The following is a 20,903-nucleotide window of genomic DNA, read 5'->3' on the forward strand; positions in this document are numbered from 1 at the left end:
TATTAAGTTGCCTAAAAAGAGCTGCTGAGTGGCTTAGAGGATAAAGCACTGGGTTTCTCTTTGGAGCCCCCAGTGGGAGTTTAATTCACAATCCAGTACAGAGACCCATAATACACAATAACTGCTTGCTTTAATGGGCTGGTAGTATGAAAAATATTTACTGGTTATGAAAGATAATCCATTTCTGCAAAGACTGTCTTTTTTTTTCAGAATTCCAGGTACAATAGATTATTCTCCTGCTGACAGTGCATTATAGAACACCCCGATTGTGATGGCCTCTTTGCAGCATTTGGCTCGTCTCAAAAATGATGAACTACTTATGCAAGATACATATCTCTGGTAGGATGGCATGCTAAAGACTACAGATTCACAGCCAATATGTTAAGGTAATTTCCCAAGATAATTCATACTATTCAAAGAGTAACTTTTTATTAGGTTGATCTAAATATTTAATTGTCACAACTCTGCTTGGTTTCGCTCATGGGTTTTAAAAAATAATGAAGTAGTATGGCCCAGTGGAAGTACCATGGTCGTGAGTGAGACCTATGAGTTTAATATTCTCCCAACAAATATGTGAGAGGCCCTGAGTGCGGGCCTAACACTAGGTTCTTACTCAGCCATATTTCCCAGTATGTCATTATCTGCATCTTTGTTTTATTATTCAGATAATTTAAAAAATAATGAAAATCTGCCATTATTTTTTGGAAGTTGCTGTAGAGACAGATGAAGAGGGCTTTTTTGGGTGTCCCGATCATGGTGGCTGTTGAAAATCCCTGCTGACCATCTGTGTGGTTCTTACCATAGTCGCCACACCTTTCCATTTTGGCTGTCCCGAGCAGGCCTCTGATGCCTCACTAATAAGGTTGAAGCTTACATCTTGCACAGTTAAATGCTTCCTTAAGAAAAGATGAGTACATTGCAAGTGTTAACACAATGGGAGTGTATTAATCAGTAATTAGGAACTCAGTTTCCAAGCAAAACCTTATAAAGGCAAAAAAACTAAAACAAAGACAACACAACAGTTTTGAATGTGAGGAATTATGCTGGCCCAACCCGTGTGCTATGCGTCTTTGTCATTAGAAAGGACACTTTGTAGGACAGCTCAGTAGAAAGATTTTTGTGAAGAACTGTGGACAGGGGGAGGAATAAGTAGAGAAGCACAAAATGAATGTCTTCTTAGCTAAAAACCATGTACCTCAGGAACATTTCCAACAAAGGAAAACATAGTTTTATCCCATATCTTTTCTGGGTAGTGAGTTTAGTTTAACTTCAGAAGGAAATTACTTTCCGAAACAGGGACTTGGTATCATTTGAAAACATTTTAATTATGCTTGAAGAATGAGAATGACATAATAGAAGGAATCCAGGGATTGGGAGAAAGGAGACAGGGTTTATTCTTGACTCTGGGACCCATCAGTTTCTGTGATTATGGGTGAATCACTTAATCCCTTCAAGTCTCAGATGATTATTAGTAAAAGGGGATGCTAACACCTGCTTCCCCTGCCTCATAGGGAGGTAAGGATCTGACAAGAAAATATGTCAACATCCTTGGCCAATAGGAAAAAGCCACTTACAAATACTAGCTATTAATATTATGAACAGGACACCATTGACAAATGTTCCATAGCATTTCTGAAGATACGTGGGGTCAGTGTTCATGCTTAGAATCACGACTATCATTTTGTTTCATTTTTATCCTCTGGCTCTTTATATTATTTAAAGCACAGATCCTGTAAATTAATACTGAATTCCCATGTGAGGAAGAGAAACTAATGGAGATAATTCAGAGCCTCATCCTGGAGCTTCCAGGTCAAAAGCTTATCCTGCTTTGATTCAATGCAAGGTAAGATGTGCCTTCTCTTTTTTCTTTTTTTCCCCCTCAGGATTCAGCTGTTTTCTATAAAGACCATGTACCCTGAACCTTCATGTCTCACCCTACATTGGTTCTTCTGGCTGCCACTTCTATTCTATGTCTGCATCCATCCACTTGTTATCGTCCATTACTCTTCCTGCTCACCTGTCAGCTCAGTGTGAGGCTCTCCTCCATTCTCAGAGGCAGCCACTCCTCTGCTTGGCCACTAAAGATAACATGTACATGCATCTGATGGGGTTCAGGGGCCACTTGGAGCTCAGTTCTGGACCTGCCTGTCTCCTCCACCAGAATTTCATTCACTGAAATTAGGTGGACACATCTGCCTCCTACATTGTCTGTGAAAGGGCAAGATTTTTCCTTTATTTTTTGGAGTCCCAGGAGCAAGCCCTGTGTTTACATTAAGTGAATGCTTATCAAATGACTATAGGGAATTAGCTCTGCAAGTTAATGCAAGTCTGGTTTACAGGCCCCCGGTTGCACAATTTCCCTGCGTGAATTCTTGGGTATTTATAGAGAGAAGGTGCTGTAAATTGTGAGGAAAAAAATCATAAACATTCAAAACAGTCACATTCAAAATAAAAAACTCATTTTAGAAACATCCAATTAATATAGAAAACAAAGAGCTTTTTGCTTTTAACATAAGTAAATTTGGCTGCTGATCAAGTTATTACAATTAAAAGCTATTTCTAACTGGAGATGAATGAAATATTATTTTTATTGGATATTTAGGGAATTAGAACCACTTCAATGTATAGCTGCAAGTTCTGAACATAGATAGACACTCCTTGTTACTGCACAGGCACTTAGAACTTGGTGAATATATACTTTGCTCACACACAGACATACATTCTCTTCATGTAAGAGTCTGGGTTCATTGGCATGGCAGAAAAAGAAACTTTAGAAAGCTCATCCTTGCCCAATTCACTAGAGATAAATGGAGAATGTGCTTCTCTGGGGATGTTAAGCTTGTCTTCCCAAAGGAATTACTCATTTGGAAAATGAGGGGAATTTAGTGTTGATTGAAAATGATTCCAGAATGCAGAGGAATGCCTTGCTTTCACAGGAGGGAGACTTTATGTGAGGCAGGAATGCAGACAGCAACGCATCAGTAAACTATGTGCTTGTTCTGTCCACGCCCTTTATAATTTTCATGAAGCCTCAGGCCACCACCCCCCACAAATAAATCACCATGGAGAGAAAGATTGCAGGGAGTGACTAAGAAAGATTAACAGCTCTGTACAGGATAAAGTGCTAGAGAACCTGTGTACAGGCAAGAAGCCTATGGTATATCAAGCTCTGCATCCCATTATGGGATGGTGAGATTTGCATAAGGCAGGCTAGTTTCTTATTCTGAAATCTCATTAGAATGTATCAGAGATTAAATGAAGGTAGTGTGGAAACTTCTATCTGAAACACAGAACCAGAGAATGGCAATTTCCAGACACTTCCTTGAACAAGTCACAGATTACTGCAGTAATTCCTTGATATTTCAATGAGTCTTCTTGTTACTAAACAATGTATAAATAACCCTACTTAATTTTGCAGAAAAGCATCTAAACCTTATAAAGTGTTGATTTAAGATGCACTGTATGTCTTTCGGAATGTTAATCTTCCATACTTAAGTCTGTTTATATGCAACATTTAGAACTCCACATTTTTTGGGGGGTGGTAATAAAAGGGGTGGTCTGCCCCAGCTGCCCATGTCAGGATCTGTATCCAGGCCTATGTGGAACATCTTGCAGGCTGGTGTTGTTTGTGGGGAAAGCTAACCCCTGGGAATTATTTTATGTCCTGAAAAGTGATGCCATGTCTCCTAAAGGCAGACTTTTGTCATGTGCAGCAGCAACAGCATGAATTTTGGTTTTTGTTTTTTAAAGAAGAAAGCATAGGTTCTGGGGAAGAGATGTCAGTTCATAGAGTGGGAAGGAGTTAGAGAAAAGGCAGTGAATTAACTTAACCCTTGCTGAGTACAAAATATGTGTGGGGCATTCATGTGAAGATGAAGAGAAGGAAGGTATATAGATGATCTAGAATTTAGAGTAAAGGGTGGGATTAGAGATGTGGATTTGGGAATCTTTAGGGTAACTATGAAGTTAGGGAAATGGCTGAGACATGAGAGGCTCACCAAAGAACTCTCCATACTAATTAATGTGACTTAATAATAAATCTTTGATTTTTCTAAAGGACTTCTATAAAAATGTTCATAAATATTTATTAATAAATTGATTCAACATTGGGATGTACTTCAAAATAAGCCAATGGTAGAGAAGGGAACTGGGTGGGAGAAGAAATCAAATAGGCTTGGCCACTGAGAAAGTTCATTAATCTATTCTCTTTACTTTTGTATATGTTTAAAATTTTCCATAAGCCAACTTTAAAAACAATTTCTTTTTAAACAAATGGCCCCACAGAATGAAAATATGATATGTAAAAACTTGTTTGTATAATACTCTGACTTAAAACCCCCATTCTTTTTAAAAAAATTTTTTTTATTGATTATGCTGTTACAGTTGTTCTATTCCCCCTTTCATTCCCCTCCGCCCTATGCCCCCATCCCCACCATTACCCCCCCTTTAGTTTATGACCATGTGTCTCAAGTCCTTTAGATTCTATATTTCCCATGATATTCTTGCCCCCCATCTATTTTCTATCTACTGTCTATGCTGCTTATTTTCTGTACCCCATTTTTATTTTAAATGTTTATGCAATAATATAAAATATTTGAAATTAACAGTAATTTGCACTTGGTTTATGTGATTCTTATTAAGCAAAAATGCCAGAAGGGCTAAATCTATCAAATACATTTATATGTCAAAGTATTTTTTTAGCTAGGTTTTTCATTAATTGTTTAATAACCACCTACTTCATACGCAAGGAAACATTATACATTATTCTGTTGGCATCATTTTAACTACATATCTCTATCTTATAAACTAAGGATGCACAGTATCAGAAAGTAATGAGACAATTTAAAAAATAGGTGTGTGTGTATATGTATGTATGTGTGTGTATATATATATATATATATTCTGCCCTGGCTGGTGTGGCTGAGTGGATTGAGTGCCAGCCTGCGTACCAAAGGGTCTCTGGTTCAATTCCCAGACAGAGCACATGCCTGGGTTTTCAGCTAGGTTCCCAGTAGGGGGCATGCTCCTTCTTCCTCCCTTCTCCTCTCTCTAAAAATATATATGTATTCTGCATACCAAATTTTTAGATTTTTTCCTTAATTCAGCCTGGCTCTCCTCATATTCTCCAGATTTCTGAGGTTTACCACCTTTTTGTCAATGTCCTGTCATCTTGATCACTTTCAACGAGCGGGGAATAACATTCTTGTTTTATTTCATGTTCTAGATAAACCTAACCAGAAGCTGTGATGCCGTTTGGAGCAATGGAGCACCCTAGTGGTCTAAACAAGACAATGAAGCTCCCCTTTCACTTGAATTGGGTCTCATAATTTTTCAAACTAGGCAACTAGAAATAATTAGCATAATAATATTAGCTATGTTATAGATGAAATGCATTTTGTGAATGAATGGGATAATGGTACCTAGAAAGGCATAGATAATTAAGTAATTAGTCATTCTTAATTTTAAGGGCCAAGTGGTTTCCTTATGGTATTCCAAAATTACGTATATACACCCATGTGCTGTAAAGTACATGTTTGGCCTTTCTGAATTAGTGGAACAGTATTGTCCTTCAAACTGTATGACTCTTACCTTACTGCTCCTTAGGTGAGCACATATTCATTTTAAAATCTTATTTTCTGTTTTTCCCCCTTCAGTCTAGTCCTAGGTACCATTGTGAATGCAGCTCAGAGAATAGCCACTGGTGAGAGAATCACTGTGTTCAAGTTAGTCCCTGTCTTTCCTGAGCTGACTTGGAGAAAGTGGATTAATTTCTCTGTGACTTGGTTTTCCCATCTGTAAAATGGAGATAATAGTAGCAGACCCCTTTAGTCTTGTGAGTTAAACAGGTTGTTAAAATAATGCCTGGAACATAGTAAGCACTACAGTTCCTTGCTGCTAACATTATCCCTCCCAGGCTGCAGTCACAACTTTCCTCTGCACAATCACATTTTGTCTGTAGGTACATCCTGGACCCTTAGAGTTAGTGGGACTTTGTATGGCTCAAATGGAATATCTAAGAGTCTATACAAAATAAACTACTTTAAGGAACATAATAATATTTATGAAATCTTACACTTAAGTTTATGGAGTACTGATGGAACAGAATTATACACTGAAGGACCCCATGTCTTCTGCACAACCCACCCTACTTTTTATTTTAACTGAAAATATCTATAGCAGGATAATAATGAGCAGTTGAATGTCCTCAAGGTCACTTTCCAAAAAGATGTGAAGGGAATATTTTGAACTCTTCTTCAAAATTTGCAAAAAAAATTTCCTCATATCACAACTGTATAAGAAATGAGCTGTAATTAATTTAGGTGCCTTGAGGGTGAATTAGCCACCCACTGGGTGATTTGGTAAGGAAGCTATTTCAAGTGAAAATAAGAATATCTTTAAATATAAAGCAGGTAAAGTAGAAGATTTAAAAACTTAAGGGAAGAAGTATCAAGATTACAGTAAGTCATTAATAATAGCCATTCAACTCATTCAGAGGAGAATGGATTATTGACTTCATGATCCAACATTAATGTGTAAACATTAATAATCATATAAGCAGCTCTAGTGATTAGTGACATTGACTTTTTTCTTCTACCTCTTATCTTTAGCTCCCTTTATATTCTTAAAATAAAAAAAACTATAAACTTATTTCCTGTATCACAGACCATCATGAATCAAGAAGCACATAGTAGTCATCAGTATATTTGGGATTCCCATGCTCTGGTGTGTGAGGGTGACCTAAGTCTCACATTGCTAAGCTTTCTGTTATTAAAGCTACTGTGCTGAGACAATGGTTGCCAATCATGTATTTATGAGAAAGTTGTAAGTGGCTCAAACCAATCTTTTCAAATTAAAAAGTCCTTTGTAAAAGCCCATGGTAGAAAAATAGATGTTTTATAATTTTAGAGTTGAACTAACAATGTTGTACCTGAAGTTTTGATGTGTTCTCCATCACTGGTTAATGGCCACCACAGGGAAATATAACTAGCCAATTCATGCACCGTGCCCAGAGACCTCACTATAATTCTCACTAGGTTCTAAGTTCTGGGTGTAGGGGTTTCCAAATGATGAGGGCTGTACAGAAATCATTAACTTCACTTTCTTCAATAGAGCCAAGAAGAATTCACCCAATTCCCATCTAGAGTAAAATGAGGTTTATTAGGTTTTAGTAAACTTTTAGTTCTAAAAGCAAATGATAATTTGTATGTTTAATGCTTTTTCTCTTAGATCCCAATTTGTTCCTTGGAATGAAACACACAACTTGTGAAATTCAAACATTCTCCTACTTACAAGGACAATTTCATTTATTAATGGCCTATAATTAAGAAGAAATTGTTAGCTAAACAAACAATTAGCTTGTCTAAAGGATAAATAGGAAGTAGGTCATTCATTCATTTACTAAATGTTCTTAGCCTTGACCTATTTTTCACTTATTCAGATTGTTTTCTATAGTTTTCTGGAGTTTTTGTACCTAAACTAATTTTACTCATCAAAAAATAAAAGCTAAAATATTTATGCATTTTCTTTAGGAGAAAGAGCAGGTTAATGCATACGTAGAATGTTATAAATTAAAATTTTACTTCAAATACTACCACCTGACCCTAAGGAAAATATTTAACCTCTTCACCTTGAAGTTTTGCATTTCTGTAAAGCAAGGATGTAAATAGTTGCCATCTATCTCAGGTTAATAGCATCACAACTCAAGGGACCTGTTACAATTTTTTTAAAAGAAAAGATGCTTTATATTAATCCAATTCTTCTTCCAAATACAAATCATTGGAAAATGTTTTGGATTTGAATAAAAGCCTTAAATGTTGTTTTTGGAAGATAACTACATTCTTTATAATTATTTTTAAAGATTTCATTTATTTATTTTTAGAAAGAGGGAAATGGAGGGAGAAAGGGAGAGAACCATCCATATCTATTGGTTGCATCTTGAAGGCCCCCAACTGAGGACCTGGCCCACAACCCAGGCACAGGTCCTGACCAGCAATTGAATGGGGACCTGTCAGTTTGTGGGACAATGCCCAACCCACTGAGCCACACCAGTCAGGGCATTCTTTATAATTATTAAGAAACCTGCCAAAGCAGTATTTTTGGCACATAAAGACAACCTCATCTGAATGAAGTAGAATATGGTAAATTGCTTACAGAGATTGGCATTTTTCTTAGCTAAATTCTTCTTTTATAGGGACACAATACTATAATAGTACATATATAGTAAATATATATAGTAAAAATATATACACATAGAGTAAATACACACACACATAGCAACAGCATGGTACTGAGGTCACATGAGCGGACTGCCAGCTATAAATAAAACATGACTTAGGCTGAGAATACAAAGATTTAACAGAACTGAGTTAAATGTTCCTTGGGTGGAATATGAGCAGAAGAAAGTCATTTATACAAAGTATAAATGTAAATTGTACTACATGTAAGGTTAGTAACTGAATAGATAATCATCTCAGAAACCAGGAGTGGAAGTGACACAACAAGAAAGGACAGATGAGACTTAAGAGCAAAGTGTAAGTCAAATGGGAGTAGACAACATATAATGTTGCAAAAAAATACCATTTCCATGTTCTAAAGAAGTATTACTGGGGGGGATCAGTAGCTAAAATTGAACCTTGCTCAGTCTGACATGTATCAACACATAAGAATTTATGGAATCCAGTTTTAGTATTACGTATTTTCACATCATGTGCCTTCAAGTGCAAAATGGAAATGTTTATTTTTACCCATTTGGCCATATTGGTTGGATATGATTTTCTCTTAATGACTATTACAATCACTGCAAACATCATTTAAAAATATATATATGTATGTATGTATGTATATGTGTATACATGTACACCTACATACACCCAACATCCATCCATCCATCTGAATGAGCAAAATGGGGACAGGCTTCTATTCTGCTCACCTTCGGGTTCCCTGATTTTTCTGCCCGCTGCAGACTTCCGAAGCACGCTCCTTCCAGAGTTAAAGAGGCTAGTTAACTCGTCCAGGGGGCTGTTGAGAGGTCTGGAGTTTGGAGGGCTGTAGGGGACTGGAGAGGAGGAGTTGGAGTTGGTCTTCCTGTGGTCGACTCTAGCCTTCCCGGGGGAGTAAGGGACCTTGGAGAAAGAGCTGCACACACCCGCCGCTGGAGCAGAGTTTGGCTTTTGCTGCACTTTGGGCAGATCTGGGTTTGTGGCTGCTTTTCCCGGGTGCGCCACGCAGGTCTCCTGTGGGAAGGCAAAGTGCCGGTGGGCAGCCTGGGCAGCCACGGGCGGTGCTGGAGGAGGAGGTGGCGTGAGAGGCGGAGAGACTTTGTGAGACCCGTTAAACACTGGTAGGCCAGGGGACGCAGGCCTATCACCATCCCCTTTTTGGTTTTTGGAATACTGGGGAGACAGAGGACTGGAGCCTTCAGGCTGCACTGGGTACTTGAGGTTGGTTTCCAGGACTGGCAGTTTTTTCACCTCCAGGGGTGTCAAAGGCGATTCGTCTGATGCAGGGGAGCAGGTGACAGGGGTTGGGGGGAAAACCAGGAGTGGGGGGCGGTGAGGGAGCAGGTTTGGGAAGGGGGCTGGAATGTCGCACGTGTCTTTGCTGGGCGCCGGTGAATGACCGCTCGTGCCTTCATCCTCCAAGGTGATGGGGCTCTGACCCTCAGGTGGTAAAGGGGGTGACACGAATGCCCAGGCGCTGGTCCCCCGACTGCTGCCGTCCTCTGGGGGCGCGAAGTACTTCATCTCTTCATACACCGCCTCCGCCTGGTCCGGGCTGCCGGTGCGGCCCACCATCTCGATGTAGATGGGTTCTGATTCAGTCCCCGTCTCGGGCTCAGGCTCAGAGTGCGCTGGGCCCGCAAGAGTCGTGGTGACCCCCAGCAGGGCCCCAGGGGTGCACTGCGGACCTGCCGCCCTGCTCCTTGTGTTGGAGGTCCCTACCGCCCTGGGCCTAGCACCACAAATCTCCTCAGAGGATCCGCTGAGCTTAGTGTTGGGGCTTCGCTTTGGCTTCCGAGGAGGAATCTTCTTCATGGTGCTGTAGTCATCACTGTGTGGTCTGGGCCTGGTGAGAACTGAACGGGAGGGGGGTACAAAGAAATGATGAGAGGTCTTAGCAAGACTCCAGAGCCAAAACATCACGCGGACGGGGGCTAGCTGGGGCTTTCCTTGCCCACAGGGCTCCTGTAAGTCCTCACTGATTGGAAAGACACAGTCCTGCATCCCTCCACCCTCCGAGATTCTGCCTCAACCTAATACTTCTCAAGACTGCAGGCGAGAAAGGGAGTTTCGACCTCAGAGCTGGAGGACAACTTCCATCTATGAAGGAAGACATTAGGTGGACCGTAGGTGGCCCAGGATTGCCAGTCACCAGCAAAGTGGAAGGGCCTGTTGATGCAGCTAAGCATCAAGGGTGTGCATTGCAGATCTAGTGCTAGAACCTACTTAGCTTGTATCCTTAGGTTCTGGTATAGATGTGAAACAGGCTGAAATGGTTCTCAGGATTTTAAGGATGAGGAAATAGAAAGCTAGTGAGAGGAAGCAAATTACCTCATCAGTGGCATATGGATGTTTCTTGTAGGAAATAAATAAGCTTAATTATTTAATGGTATAAAAATGAACAAAACAAAATACCAACAAAACACCTACATGAATGGAGAGATTATTTTGTTACACAACTTTCTTATTAAAATGATTCCAAGGGTGAGTTTTACAATTAATCAGTATATGTGAGTCCTTAAAAGAAACAAACACAAGTTTGACAGGAAAGTCAAGTCTAAAAATGTCTAAAGTGTATACTTCTTAAGTTGAAAAGGTAGAAGATATTATGCTATTATAGTTATCCCATTTTGCCCCACTTTATTCCTCTCTGCCCTGCATACCACCTCCCATCCACATCCCCACACCTCAGTTCATGTTCATGGGTTGTACATGTAAGTTCTTTGGCTTCTCCATTTCCTATGCTACTCTTAACCTCTCCCATCCACTTTCTACCTACCATTTATGCTACTTATTCCCTGTACCTTCCCCACTCCCAGTTCTCTCCCCTCCCCCTTCCCCTGCCCCCCTGATAATCACCCATGTGATCTCCATTTCTTTGATTCTGTCCCTGTTCTAGTTGTTTACTTGGTTCGTTTTTTTTTTTTTTAGGTTCAGTTGTTGATAGTTGTGAGTTTGTTATCATTTTACTGTTTATAGTTGTTGATCTTTTTCTTTTTCATAGATAAGTCCCTTTAACATTTCATATAATAAGGGCTTGGTGGTAATGAACTCCTTTAACTTGACCTTATCTGGGAAGAACTGCCCTCCCATTCTAAATGATAGCTTTGATGGAGAGAGTAATATTGGATGTTGGTCTTTGCCTCTTATGACTTTGAATACTTTTTTCCAGCCCCTTCTTCCCTGTGATGTTTCTTTTGAGAAATCAGCTTATAGCCTTATGGGAACTCCTTTGTAGGTCACTGTCTCCTATTCTCTTGCTGCTTTTAAGATTCTCTCCTTATCTTTAATCTTGGGTGATGTAATTATGATGTGCCTTGCTGTGTGTTTCCTTGGGTCTAATTTCTTTGGGACACTCTGAGCTTCCTGGACTTCGTGGAAGACTATTTCCTTTGTTAGATTGGAGTTGTCTTTCATTATGTTTTCAAATAAGTTTTCAATATCCTGCTCTTCCTCTTACCCTTTTGGCACCCCTATTATTTGAATGTTGAATGTTTAACATTGTTCAGGAGGTCCCTAAGCCTCTAGTAATTTTTCTGAATTCTTGTTTCTTCATTCTGTTCTGGTTGGATGTTTCCTTCTTCCTTCTGGGCCACACCCTTGATTTGAGTCCTGGTTTCTTTCTCTTCACTGTTGGCTTCTTGTACATTTATTTTCCTTTATTTCACTTTTCATAGCCTTCAGTCTTTCTTGTATTTTGTGACCATACTCGACCAATTCTGTGAGCATCTTGTTTTAAATATATTTTATTGATTATGTCATTACAGTTGTTCTATTTCCCCCTTCATTCCCCTGCGCCCTGCACCCCCCCTCCCACCTTTCCCCCCTTTAGTTTATGACCATGAGTCTCGAGTCCTTTAGATTCTATATTCCCCATACTATTCTTGCCCTCCCCTCTATCTATTTTCTACCTACCGTCTATGCTACTTATTTTCTGTACCTTCTCCCCTTTTCTCCTTCAACCACTCCCCTGTTGCTAACCCTCCATGTGATCTTCATTTCTATGGTTCTGCTCCTGATCTAGCTGTCCTCTTAGTTTGCTTTTGTTTTAGGTGTGGTTATTAATAACTGAGTTTGCTGTCCTTTCACTGTTCATCTTTTTTATCTTCTTTTTCTTAGGTAAGTCCCTTTAACATTTCATATAATAAGGGCTTGGTGATGATGAACTCCTTGAATTTGATCTCATCTGAGAAGCACTTTATCTGCCCTTCCATTCTAAATGAAAGCTTTGCTGAATAGAGCAATCTTCTATGTAGGTCTTTGGATTTCATGACTTGGAATACCTCTTTCCAGCCCCTTCTTGCCTGTAAGGTCTCTTTTGAGAAATCAGCTGACAGTCTGATGGGAACTCCTTTATAGGTGACTGTCCCCTTATCTCTTGCTGCTTCTAGGATTCTCTCCTTCATTTTAATCTTGGCTAATATAATGATGATGTGCCTTGGTGTGTTCCTTCTTGGGTCCAACTTCTTTGGGACTCTCTGAGCTTCCTGGATTTTGTGGAAGTCTATTTCCTTTGCCAGATTGGGGAAATTCTCCTTTATTATTTGTTCAAAAAAGTTTTCCACTCATGGCTGTTCCTCTTCCCCTTCTGGTACTTTTATAATTCGGATGTTGGAATGTTTAAAGATGTCCTGGAGGTTCCTAAGCCTCTCCTCATTTATTTGAATTCTTGTTTCTTCATCCTTTTCTGTTTGGTCATTTTTTCCTCCTTCTGGTCCACTCCTTTGATTTGAGCCTCAGTTTCCTTTCCATTACTATTGGTTCCTGTGCATTTCCATTCATTTCAATTAGTTTAGCTTTCATATGTTCCTCTAATTTGTGGCTAAAATCAGCCAGTTCTGTGAGCATCCTGATCACCAGTGTTTTGAACTGTGCATCTGAAAGTTTGGCTATTTCTTCATCGCTTAGATTTATCGGCTCTGAGTTGTTCTTGAGCCATGTTTTAATCTGTTGGTGCCTGTTACTTATGAGGAGCTGAGCCTTAGGTGTTCACCATGGTGGGGCCCCCTAGGTCGCTGGTTTGTCAGGCTGTATGTGGGGGCAGGGTCAGAGAGGGACAATGGTGGTCCCCTCTGCCGCTTCCTGCTCCTGGGCCCTGCATGGTCTGTCTCACTGGTCACTCCTTCACCAGTTTATCTGCACTCGAATGTGTGGCCATGGTCATCCCTCAGTGAGTCTGCCGCCTTGCGCCCTCAGTGGGTCTGCCTGCTACTCCACACCTGGAATCTGCCTACGGCTGCCAGTGCGCCTGGGTCACATGCCCGGGTCAGTCCGGTGGATCTTTCCTGCCCGACCCCGCTCTGCTGCTGGCTCTGCCCCTCTTACTGGTTTGGCTGAAGGGTTCGTTGTTGTCAGACTTCCGTATAGTTCAATTTTCTGTGGTTTAGCTGTGTTTTTGTTGCTAAAACTTTGTAGTTTTTAAACTTGGTTGTGCGAGAAGATATAGTGCTTCCACCTACGCCTCCATCTTGGCAGAAGTCTCTGTGAGCATCTTGATTACCAATGTTTTGAACTGTGCATCTGATAGGTTGGCTATCTCTTCATCACTTAGTTGTATTTTTTCTGGACCTTCGATCTGTTCTTTCATTTGGGCCTTTTTTTTTTTTTTTGTCTTGAAGGGCCTGTTACATAGTAAGGGGCAGAGCCTTAGGTATTTCCCAGGGAGAGGCAACCCTCTTTGCTGTGTTGTGGCACTGTATGTGGGGGAGGGGTACGAGAGGGCACAACACTGCTTGTTCAGCTCTCTGCCAGCTTTCAGTCACTTCATTGGCTACCCACAAGCAAATTGGGGCCTTCTGGTTTTGATTCCCAGGTGGGTGGTTTTGTGTACATTCTAGGACTCTGTGGGTCTCTTTAATAACTGTCCTGTAAGGCTGGGAGTTTCTCCTGCCACAGCAACCCCACATTTTTTATTAGTCAGAGGTTTTGAGGCTTTATTTTCCTGCACTGGAACCCTGGATTGTGTGGTCTATCTTGCTCTCCAGTTGTTCCTTCTGGTTTATCTGCATGCAAATTTGGGGCTGCTCACTCTGCTAGTTGCTGCCTTGCCCAGTCCACCAGCTACCACCTTGCCTGCCCTGGTCCTCCAGCCACCACCTTGCCTCGAGTCCTTTGTGCCAGGCTGCCTATCTCTGTCTCTCCTACTGGTCTGGATGAATGTTTCTTCCTTAACTCCCTGGTTGTCAGACCTCCATACAGTTCAATTTTCTGGCAGTTCTGGTTGTTTTTTGTGTTTAAATTTGCTGTTGTACTTCTTTTGGTTGTACAAGAAGGCAAAGTGTCTCTACACATGCCTCCGTCTTGGCCAAAAGTCCTTATTTTTTTGAGGTAACTTATACTGCTTCCCACAGTGGCTGCACCAATGTGCATTCCCACCAACAGGGCACAAGTGATTCTGACAGGTATCAGGTGTTATGTCATTGTGGTTTTAATTTGCATTTTTCTAATGATTAGTGGTGTTAAGTATCTTTTCCTGTATCTATTGGCCATCTGCATGTCTTCTTTGGAGAAGTCTATTCAGGTTCTTGGCCCAATTTTTAAAATTGGATTATTAGTTTTTCTGGTTTTGAGTTTTATAAGTTATTTATAAATTTGGGATATTAACCCCTGTGTAAAGCAGGGGGTTACCTCAGAAAATTAAAAATGAAACTGCTTTATGACTCAGTGATTCCATTTCTGGGATTATATGTTAAGAAACCTGAAACACTGATTCAAAAGAATATAGGCATCCCTATATTCACTGCAGCATTATTTAGAAGAGACAAGATCTGGAAACAGCTTAAGTGTCTATCAGGTAATGAGTAGATAAACCAGCTGTGGTACATTTACACAATGGAACACTACTCAGCCATATAAAAGAAGGAAATCTTACTTTTTGCAATGGCATGGATGGACCTGGAGACTATTATGCTGAGTGAAATAAGTCAGTTGCAGAAAGACAATTACTGTGTGATTTCACTTATAAGTGAAATATAGTGAACAAAATAAACTAATAAACAAAATAGAAACAGATTCATAGATACAGAGACAAGAGTGGCAGCTGTCAGAGAGGAGGGGATTTTGGGGACTGGGTGAAAAGGCCGAATGAATTAAGCAAAACCAAAACAAAACAAAAAACAAAACTGTCAAAGACACAGACAACAGTATGGTGAATACCAGAGAAAAAGGGGGTGGGAGGAGGGAAAGGAGGTAAAAAGGGGGATAAATGGTGATGGAAGAGACTTGAGATGGAGTGGTGAACACAATACAATATATAATGTGTTATAGAATTGTATATCTGAAACCTACATAATTTTATTGAATGATGTTGCCCCAATAAATTTGATTAAAAAAGACTAAAACAACAAGGCAAAACCCCATAATTAAAGAAAAATTAAAGGCTTTCAAGTTAGATCTGGATTCAAATGCCATCACTCATTTAGTTATGCATTTCATCAGAATTTACTGAGACACAGTAGTGAATACAAGAAAATCTTCCCTCCCTTCCTCTGTCCTAGGGGGAGGTATTGGGCAATAAAAAAACATAAATTACACAAGTGAATAAATTTTGTTAGAGCATGATGTGTCCTGTGAGAGTGACAAACAACAGGCTATGAAAAAGGATACAGAATTGTACGTGTGTTTGTGGGGGTGGTAGTGGTGCAAATGACAATTTTAAAAGTGGTCGTGGGCAAATCTCTCTAAGCTTCAGTATAGTTGTGCATAAAATGATATCAATAATGACCTCAGAGGTATACAATAGATAATGTATGTGAAGTGTTAGCTCAGATGCTGGCACATTGCAAACGCAAAACAAATGGGAGTCTTCCAAATGAGAAAGGAAAAGAACAAAGCTAATTTTCTAACTCAATAAAAATCTTCATAAGCCAGTATGAAGGGTTCCCCCAAATCAGCCAACTTTTAACAGCAGAAAATACCAAAAATGCATAATGCTGTAATTATTCAGCATTATTCTAAAGGTGTTTATCCTGCTAAACCATAAGCTTCTCCTGGAAAGTTAATGAACCAAACATATTTTTGCATTGATATTATAGAGTTGTTATGGAGAGTTGAATAATTTTAAGCTTATTGTGGCAGGTTGTAGTTTCCAAAATGGGCATCATCAATATTTCCACATGCTCTTCCAGAGCCTTAAAACTGGGAGAGCCTCTGTGATTGACCCTAACAAGTAAAATACAGGGAAGGGGATGCCACCTGAGTTCTGTGGCTGGATAACCCATGGTACAGCCTCTGCCTGGCTCCTGCTGTCTTGGGACACATGTCTCGGTGGCCCTGATGTCTATGTGGGAAGACTATTTACACTGAAACAAGCGTGGAGAGCATGTGAAGAGGCTACACAGAGGTGAGAGATGCAGAGGACCCTATTTGGGTTTCCCTAATCCAGACAGCAGAAATCTAATAACTGAGGGTTCAGATGATTCCAGCCCCCAAATCTCACTACAGCTGTGAGAGAACCAGTATGATAATTGTTTAGCCAAGCCCAAACAACTACTAAAACTGTAAGAGAGAAAAGAATAAAATGAATCATGATGTTAAGCCACTACATTTTGGAGTGGTTTGTTACATAGTGATAGACAACTAACACAGATATTGGCACCTGGAAGTGGAGTGCTACTATAAATAAAAACTTTAAAAGGGTGGCCGTAGCTTTGGGAAATTGGAGGAGTCTTAAAGACAGTGTTAGCAGAAGCATGATGATCCTCAAGAAAGCTCTTGGTGAAGCTTAAAAGATGAGACAGATGCTGAAAGCTGGAGGAAACAATGACATTTCTTATGCCATTGTGGAAAGTTTAGCAACACTGTCACCTGCAGTAATATGGAAAATAAAAAAACACTTAAAGAACTGAATGATATAGGTAAGGAGATATTCAAGTAGAGTTTAAAATCCATCTCCTGGTTTCTGTTAACTGCCTACAGTAAAATGTGAAAGTAAAGAGATATGCTAAAGAAAGAACTATTAACTGAAAAAGATCCTGGACTTTTCTATGTTTGACAATAAACATTTGTCACTGCCAGGCTGCCCTGATGGCAAATAATTCTGAAGTTAAAAAATGTCTTTCAAGCAGAGGTGAAATATGAACTTTCAGGAAAAGATAATCTAAAGATGAAGCTAAGATCAGGACTATGACACTCTTTAAGACCTCAGAAAGTTTTAAGGTGACGCTTCATGTATCTGTTCAAAGGAGTAAAACCATGGGACTTCTAAGAATAAAATAATAATATTGTGGCACAGACATTGTTCAAAGAGCCCAAATTAGGTAAGATTATCTCAAAGAGATCTGTGGAGGTGGCTTGGGAATGATGCAGTAGATTATAAACACACAGGAAACTCACAAAGCCTTTAAAGGAATTGGATCAGCTTGCACTGAAAGAAGACAATACAGAATGAGGAAGCTCTGGTATCTCAACATTTTATAAGCAGAAAGCAGGCTGAGAAAACTACCAGCTCCAAACATGACACCTCTTGTGGTTTAGGAATTAATATTTACAGGTGAGCCAACAGTCTTAAGCATGGACCTAACAGCCAAGGAACATCATTTCTAGGCACTAGGCCAAAATTTTAGTCAAGGCACAGGCAACATGTGCTCAAGTGGTGTACAGAAGTGCTCTTTGCCAGTGCCTGCAAAGTACCCTCTGACTTTCCCCTTTTTAAACAGGAACATCATCCTGCACCTGTCCCTCCAGTGCATGTCATTTGTATGGAGAGTACTAGAGGAGCTGTCCGCCTAAGAAGCCTTACTTGAGAACCAGGAGACCCAGATCTGGTTTATCAATAGATGATGAGATCTGGGCTTTGCATCTGACCTTGGTGTGATGATGAAATGGGGTTGTAGGGAAATTGTGGGGAACAGGAAGTGCATTTTGTATGTGGAAAGGATGTGAATTGTTTTGTCATAAGGGTGGACTAAGGCAAGTTGTATTTGCTAAAAATTAGCCACAAGAGTGTTTCCAGTCCTACGAAGAGCAGGAATCTATTTCTCCTCCCTGAACCTGCATGGGCCTATGGAACTGCCTGATACGTGGACTGGGGTATAGGTGACACTGCATGACCTCCAAGGCTGGCTCATAGAAGGTGTTCTCTTTCCTGGAGTATGTGCCATTGAGCATTGATTCTCCATGAAGTAAGTCCAGCTATACTGAAGCCACCATGCTGCACAAACCACATGGAGAGACCACCTAGAGATACAGATGCCCTAGTATCCGTAGTCCTCAGACACCTGAGGTAGCAGGCTTGGGAGATACCAGCTTTCAGATGATTCCTGCTACCATGTACAGCTTAATGAAGGACCTTGATTAAGAGCTATCTAGATGAGACCAGTTGACAACCAGAACCTGGAATACAGTACTAAAATGATCATGCATTATTTAAATAATCAAGTTTTGGATGAGTAGTTAAGCAACAATAGATAACTGATATGGTATTTCCTCAAGGTTTGCTTTAGATACTGAAAAAACTTTTCTGGTAATAAATTTTATAAATGAAAGTAGTATACTTTGTTAGGAGGAAGTCAAGAGCATGACCCCCAGAATCTGTCTTGGATGAGTGACAATGGGGCAGGTTACACTGCTGCACCCTGACTCAATGTCCTCATCTATAGAGGGTTCACAATGATATCCTGCTGCACTGAAGAGTTCTAAAGATTGAAGATATTTAGCATAATCCCAGTACATAATAAACACTAAGTAAGTGTCAGCTGCTATCATCATTATCTTATTATTATACAACCAGAAATTAATGATGAATGATAGAACAGGGTTCCTTTGAGTAGGTCTGGAGTTCAGCAATATCAGGTCATCTGAGGTCCTTTATTGAGAATGGAGATAGCACAGTTCCTGTCATATTTCATAACCACTAAGTTACAATCTCTGGGGGTGGGAACTGAAAAACTTCATTCTTCTTAAACTAAAATTAGAACACCACAGTTATAGAATGAAATAATAATTTGGTTTTGTGGCTTGTGTGTGTATGTCCACACAAACTCTTGCTATTAGTTCACTTGCAAATATAAATTTAAGAGCTACTAAAAATGAATTTCTATTAAGAGTTTCCTCAACAGTATGGTCTAGCCCTAAGATTTGTGAGTAAAGCCCTTGCAAATATTTGACAATGTCAATGAGTTGGCATCAGGAAGACATTTCATGGTCACAGATCATCTTTAGGGAAAGTCTTCATGTCCTAACAGTAACTTAAGGGTTAAACCTCACATTTTTGAGCTGTCTCACCAATTTATAAACTTGACTCTCATCTGAGCTACTGTGCAATGATCTAGGGAGTTGTGTCATTTTAAGTTCTGTTAGGAGATAAAATTTTTCTTGTACAAAACATTATCCCCTTGATTTTGTTGCTAAGGCATGTAGGGTTACTTTTAAGTCACCATTTTCTCCAGGACACGACACTTACATAATTAATCTATGAGAAAAAAGAAATAAGGAGGTTATTCAACCAGAAGATATTTGTATCTCTGTGTGTACATATCCATTGTATTCCAATTCTTCCAGTGTGATTTTGCCTAGTTTCAGAGCAAACTTAGTGCCTAGCATAAAACAATAAGGATACCTGAGTAAAGGCCAGCTAGTTGGCTGAAGGCTGGCTGCATACACGCATAAATGTAGCATTAATTTACAACCAGCTACAAATTGGACAAAAAGAGCTTCTACTGAGCTGATATATTGCAACTTTGTTTTATGATGTGTGTGTGCATGTGTGTGTCTGGAAGAAGTCCATTAGCTTTGCTCTCATCCCAACTTTACCCACTGGACCACATTTGACAATTGTAATGCCACTTAAATGTCCTTCCAGATGCTTCTTCAATTCCCAGCCACATTAGCCTCTCTTGCTTTGTTTCCTACCTGTTCTCTTTGCTATTGCTCTGCTTATCTCATAACTTATTTGCTCATTTATTTCCCCCACTGACCTATTCAGGGGAGAGTCAAGCTCATGAAATGCACTTAGTTAAAATGTGTTAAATGCACACATGCATCATATATTGTGAAACATATAGTCATTTTTTCCTGTTGTACCCAGTAACATATTCTCAGGATGGTATTCACAAAAGACCAAATTTCTATCAACTTTTCCAGGTATGAAAAAATACTTTTCAGGTATGGAAAAATACTATACAGCGACATCTGCTAAAAAATGTGTTAAACTAAATCTAACAAATCACAAGGGGACATCTTGAACCCTCCAAATTGTATTCATTTTAATTTATTAATAGGAAGCTAATTCTGTTTTAAGGGAAGCAGCACAAAGAAATATATTTCTGTAACATTTATTTATTCATTCAGTAAGTATTGAGCACCTACTATGTGGCAAGTGCTATCTAGAATAAAGATATAAATGAGACAGTGAAAAAGAAAAGAAACATGTCATTTCCAAATTAAGGCCCACAGCTGAACCATTCTTGTATTTATAGGTATAAATTGGATTTTGTTGAGAATGGAGTTGTATGGCAATGAAAAAAAAAAAGGATTCCTGAGGTGTTATAAGAAATGGGTTGCTGGAATCTGAAGGGAGGGTGACTCTGGAGGTGACATCACAGAGAGTAAAAAGATAGAGGCTATGGTTGTCCAAGAAAAACCTGTCTTTTGCCATTTCACCATCTTTTTATCACCATGTTTGGGAGAAAGCCTGCATGTTGGGTTTAGAGAATCAACTCTTCTTTCCAGAAAGGCACTTGTAAC

General features: G+C 39.7%; 1 protein-coding gene across 1 annotated transcript in view; it reads right to left on the bottom strand.

Annotated features, from left to right (window-relative positions):
- Positions 1 to 20,903, bottom strand: part of MYO16 (myosin XVI) — a 660,093-nt gene that overhangs the window by 74,567 nt on the left and 564,623 nt on the right. Inside the window, exon 32 of the mRNA XM_053670348.1 lies at positions 8,930 to 10,075. Coding sequence (XP_053526323.1) covers positions 8,930 to 10,075 — 1,146 coding nt within the window. The remainder of the gene's footprint in view (positions 1 to 8,929; positions 10,076 to 20,903) is intronic.

This window comes from Artibeus jamaicensis, unplaced genomic scaffold (assembly GCF_021234435.1).
Source record: "Artibeus jamaicensis isolate MK-2021 breed Jamaican fruit bat unplaced genomic scaffold, CSHL_Jam_final contig_559, whole genome shotgun sequence".
NCBI classification, from domain to species: domain Eukaryota; kingdom Metazoa; phylum Chordata; class Mammalia; order Chiroptera; family Phyllostomidae; genus Artibeus; species Artibeus jamaicensis.